The sequence below is a fragment of the Solanum pennellii genome, chromosome 6, assembly GCF_001406875.1.
Source record: "Solanum pennellii chromosome 6, SPENNV200".
Lineage (NCBI taxonomy): Eukaryota > Viridiplantae > Streptophyta > Magnoliopsida > Solanales > Solanaceae > Solanum > Solanum pennellii.
In genome coordinates, this window is record NC_028642.1 from 15283141 (window position 1) to 15288668 (window position 5528).

General features: G+C 32.1%; 1 protein-coding gene across 1 annotated transcript; it reads right to left on the minus strand.

Moving 5' to 3' along the window:
• Positions 1-1366: 1366 nt before the first annotated feature.
• LOC107021076 (serine carboxypeptidase-like) lies at positions 1367-5175 on the minus strand. The gene is made up of 8 exons (XM_015221664.2): positions 4676-5175; positions 3726-3894; positions 2965-3084; positions 2732-2875; positions 2509-2659; positions 2324-2412; positions 1972-2230; positions 1367-1851 (listed from the first exon to the last, which is right to left on the minus strand). Exons 1-8 carry the CDS (start codon positions 5008-5010, stop codon positions 1604-1606), a joined length of 1515 nt encoding a protein of 504 aa, XP_015077150.1. The 5' UTR covers positions 5011-5175; the 3' UTR covers positions 1367-1603.
• Between the last annotated feature and the right edge of the window lie 353 nt (positions 5176-5528).

The following is a 5528-nucleotide window of genomic DNA, read 5'->3' on the forward strand; positions in this document are numbered from 1 at the left end:
CCCCCCCCAAAAAAAAAATCAAGTTTGTTTTTAAAAACTTCAAGTTTTTATTTTTTCAGCACTATCCTCGATCCCCCTCCGTACTCCCCTCGCCCCTCCAAAAAAAAAATTAAGTTTATTTTAAAAAATATTTCAACTTCAAAATTATATTTTTACCCCTACCATCGATCCCCCACCCCAAAAAAAATAAGTTTGTTTTCAAAAAATAATTGTGCCCTATAACTTGGGTTCGAATTACATTTACGCCCTTCAATTTTAGGTGTGCACAAGTAGACACTTAAACATGTATAAAGTTGAACAAATAAACACGTGTCCTACATGTCATTTTTTGTCCTACATGGTGTCTTACGTGTATTATGCCATGTAGGACTCATGTGTTTATTTATTAAAAAGTTGGATAGTTAAAGTGTCTGTTTGTGCATTGTGAAAGTTGGAGGTCAAAGTTAAAATTTGAAATCAAGTTTAGGGTCCAATATATGTATCATCCCAAAAATAAAAGATATTTCTCAGAAACAATTTTCATTCAAAACCAAATACTAAAAAAAGTTTCTAAAAATATTTTCTACTCACCAACCAAATATGAGAAAATAAGTCAAAAATTACTTGTTTTCCAGAAAAATATTTTCCTTCATACCAAACACACTCTAAGTGTGTCTTTGAGATTTTGATCATAGTCTAGGATAGTTATGCCTTTATTTCATGCAACATATACAGCACAGAGAAAATCAGCTATTGTAACACGAAATTGGAATTCTCTCAAGGGCAATAGACAAAAGAGTGAAGATTGAGAACGAAACAACAAAAAGCTCAAGACTAATTAGTAATTGTGTAGGTTGTTATGATCGAGTCTACTACAGGAGTTTATCACTACAACAAAAATGATCATTAGCGATATTTAATTCTTAATTGCCGCTAAATATGTTTTTTAGCGGCAATTGTCACTCTTTGTATATATTCCTAAAACCTTTAGCGACATTGGTTCTATTGGAACTTAACTAATGCCGGTAAAGACTTTTAGCACTCTGTATTAGTATCAATATTTAATGCCGCTAAAAGTTGTTTTTGTTGTAGTGTATTGAGGGGCAGTAATCTCCTTAGTGTGGTTGTGAGTTTGTTCCAGTTGTTTCAAAGACAAGATCTCATCGTGTCTGAAGGTAGTACTAGAGTTAGTCCCTACAATATAGAGTGATGATTTGAAACGGCTCTTTAAGATAGTTAAGTTGGTTGAAAATCCTACACATTGTAGGTTTTGGTTTTTACTCCCTTGATCAAGGAGAGTTTCCATAGTCACGTTGTCTGTTGTTGTGTATACGAACTTAAGGAACCAGCTGGTTCCTTAAGATCAGAGTGCAGTAGCATCAAGTAATTGGAAAAACAAATCAAGATTTTATTAACTATTGTTGCATGACTTACCATGAATACTTGTTACATCTAAGCTCATTCCAGCAGGAGTTGATGTGGTTTTTCAACATTTTAATACATGGCACAGACAGAACACCATTATCCTCAAAATAGACATGAAATGTTGAAAGAGTATTTACATGATTTGTATCACATTTTTTCGTATGAACTGTTATTGGGCCTTAGTTGTAAGTTGAAGAAACTACATATGAGCAAAGTGACCTTCCTTAGACAATTTCCCTTGCATCCATCTCTGCAGCATTTCAAGTGCTGCCATAGGTTGATCCATTGGAACCATGTGTCCTGCATCATGGACCCTAAGGAATGTTAGAGGCCCATGGTTCTTTTCAATTCCTTTCTCTTCACCATCTACTGTAAAAGGAACCGATCGTGCTGCCCCAAAATCTTTCTGCCCAGACCATTCCATTGCATGCACCCACCTCGAGTTCCCTGTCCATATATATATATATATCATCAAAAATAGTTTAGTTATGCACTTACCTCAAACTATTTATAGTAGATGCACATAATTTAGGAGGTTCTGTTGGATCAGAAACGAATGAAGCTTACCTAGCCAGTTGCAGATTAGATCATATTCCCCTGCATAGACAAGTAGCTTGATTCCATCCTCAAGAAGTGGAGGAATACCAGCTTCAAGATTCCTCATCCAATCCAACTGCATTGCCTGGTAAACTGTAGAACTACACGAGACAAACTCAATATCCCCAACACCAAGGGCATGTTTAACCTGTTCATCATTGAGGAGATTTTCCATGTTGGAGAAGTCATAGCAGAGATCACCATCACAAGTCTTTCTCACATCATAGTACTGCAGATTTAATGTTATGGTTATTAGAAATCAGTAGTGTGATTATTACTTAGCTCGGAGAGAAAATTAAAAGAAATTATGGTGGTTTCTTACATTTTTGTTACCCACAACATTCATGATCTTGTTGAAGATACTTGTGCAAACAAGATATGCCGCCATGCAAGCACTTCCACCATCAGTTCCTAAAATAATTTTTTTTTTTTGCATAGCACACGAATTATTTTGTCAAGATTAATAGTGAAACGATAAATACAGTTGGTGGGTGAGATGAAGATTACCACAAAGCTTAATTGCCTGTTGACATTTTGGATATGACTTGTCAATGACATTGTAATCAGATTGTTTGATCAATCTCATATCCAATGCATAGTCAGTGTAGGCTTTGTACTGAATTTCTGGATTAGTGAGTCCATTACCAATGGCAAATCCCTAATCGAATAAAATTAGCACCGTAACAAAGCAAAAAAATTAGCTATATATGCAAGAAATGAGTATAATTACCTTAAGATTTATTTGAGTTCCTTCTTTGTTCTTGTTACCTTGATGAACACGAGAAGCAAATGCAGGAATGTAATGCCCAGCATATGATTCTCCAGTTATGTAAAAATCATTATTTACATACTGAGGATGTGCCTTGAAGAAAGCCTAAGGACAAAGAAATAAGGTGTTTTAGTTTAAACATGTTAGCTAGATCAATAACATTCAAAGTTTAAACGTAAGATTTCGAACAAAACCTGCAAAAAGTCGTAAAGGTCATTGCTAACACCCCTTTCATCGTGACGAATGTCATCATCGTCTGAAGTATAACTGAAACCAGTTCCAATTGGTTGATCAACGTATATTAAGTTTGAGACCTGTCGATCAAATTATAAACATGAATCATGCAGTTCAAAAAAATCTCTCCTTTTTCCCATTTGATATTCTAGAGCCCATTGGGTTCATTTAATTGGAACTTTTTTGATGTGCACTAATTGATATTGGAAAACAACTTTAATCAACAACTCTATCATAAATTTAAGTAGTGGAATCTTATTTATTTAGAAAATAAAGTGATTATTAGGGGACTTTATGCTATGTCCCTATATCATTGTGGTGGGAGAAAGTAGAAATTAAAGATGTATAGGTTCACAAAGTGGAAGGGACTTTACGTCTAAATGAAGATACAGCAAAAGGCTGCCAAATCTCTATATAAACAAAAGAAAAGAAAAATTATTTTATCTATAATTAAATTGTATTAGGATAAATTTAGATGCACCAAAACTTTTACATCACGTACCACTTTTTTGAAATAGACTGCCTTAATCTTTAATGGAGAGAAAAGTAAAAATATGAATTTAATCATTTTAAATTAAAAAATGTAAAATATGTATTTTTAATTTTGTAATTTTAAATATGTTATATGTAAAAATAGTAATTAAAAAATAATTTATTTTTTAAAAAAAACTGACTAAAAGAAAATCTAGGCAATTAAATTGAAATGAAATAAGTAAAAAACCTTGTCCCAGCCGAAATCATTCCAAACAAGTGACATATTGTCTGCTATATTGAAAGGTCCATTTTCATAAAACACAGCCAATTCACTGCTACATCCTGGCCCCCCTGTTAGCCATATAACAACTGGATCATTCTGGCTGCTTCTTGATTCAAAAAAGAAATAAAACATCCTGCCAAACAAATTAAACGATTCAGAATTGCACCAAAATAAAAGATAAAAATAACATTAACAATTACCAAATATCTTTTCTCTCGAATTTAACTGGACACACTATAATAAATAAAGGATCTGCTATAGTAAAATATAATACATATAAGTATTTATAATCATAATAATATTTTATATGAGTATCGTTTATTTTTTTAACAAGTTAAAATATAATAATATTAATTTAATTGCTATAAAATATTTTATTATCATTAAATATCTCTTTTGTTATTGTGATAATGAATTTAAGAACACAAGTTACTATGACTACAATCAATGAGATTATTTTATTGAAAGTAAAATAAAAATTTCAAAATCAAAGAATCCTAGAAATAAAAAAAAATGGTTATTCTTTGCGTAATAAAGTGACAAATCGAATCTATAATCATCACGGGCGGAGCTATTTCAATGATTACGAGTTTTGCTGAATTTAGCCTAAACCTGTTATTTATATCGAAAATATGTATAGATTATTAATATTTTTTGAGTTTTATTTTATATAAGATAATTTAATATGTTGTGGAGTTTAAGAAAGAAAGAAATATTTTAATATTTTTATTTGAAAATAAATGATAGAAATTTGTGTGATGGTAAATTATTTTATGTAGGATAAACATAAATATTTTATAGTTAAATTGTTGCTTAATATAAAAAATCTTTTATTTTTTTCTGGACCGATTAAGAAAAACTAAGTCACTGTGAGTCTGAACAATAATATAACTTTAAAATTGTGTTAACCATACCTTGCATCTTTAGTATGTGGAAGACGATAATAACCGGCATGATGACCCAAATCTTGAACAGTGGCTCCAGAATCACCAAGATAAGATAAATTGAATCTCTTCTCAACGAGAGTTTGCTGATGAGTAGCAGCTAAGGGTGATGATGAAGCCTTGTTGATATCATGTTTAGGGAACAAATTAAATTGTTTGATGAGTTTTTCTGCCATTGGTACAGGGAATTTGGCAGAAGATACCATAAACTCATCCTCATTATTGGATGAAGAAAGGGAAAGAACATGAGAAGAGAGAAAAACAACAAGTAAAGCAAGAAAGAGTAAAGATAAACATGATGCCATTTTTCAAGATTTAATTAGGCTCTTTATTGAATATATTGCTATTTATAAGGAGGAGGAGAAGGAAAAAGAGTGTGATATAGGCATTGTGTGTTGTGTTGTGTCACTATGTGTCGGTGTGAGAGAGTAAGGGTGGGGGGAAGAAAGATGGGATTCAAAACGCTTTGTTTGTTTAAAGTGATGCTTATATGGACAAACTAGTCATTCTTTTTGGATGAGGGGGTGAGGTTAAGAAAAAGCAACAATTCTTTCATATAAGTTACTTCATGTGTCCCAATATAAATATTTTAATTTAATATTTACCGATTTCGTGCAGAGTCTTAAAAAAATTTGAAATATGTTGTCAATTAAAATTTGGATGACATGAAAAAAATTGGAATTTGAATTAGATTTGGGTTGATGTTATCCCGCCATAGAAGAAATATTTTTGCTATGGCGCCGCCGTTCTAGCGGCATGGCAAGCTATTATAGTAAGGTCAGCGACGCAGATACTGAGAAACACAAATTTTTTTAACTCTTCA

What these genes read in the sequence shown, in the direction of transcription:
- LOC107021076 (XM_015221664.2), bottom strand. Translation starts at nt 5,010, where the DNA reads ATGGCATCATGTTTATCTTTACTCTTTCTTGCTTTACTTGTTGTTTTT. An exon ending in ACCTTTACGACTTTTTGCAG is followed by an intron (nt 2,876 to 2,964) that starts GTTTTGTTCGAA and finishes CTTTGTCCTTAG; the next exon opens with GCTTTCTTCAAGGCACATCC. An exon ending in ATGTTGTGGGTAACAAAAAT is followed by an intron (nt 2,231 to 2,323) that starts GTAAGAAACCAC and finishes TTAAATCTGCAG; the next exon opens with TACTATGATGTGAGAAAGAC.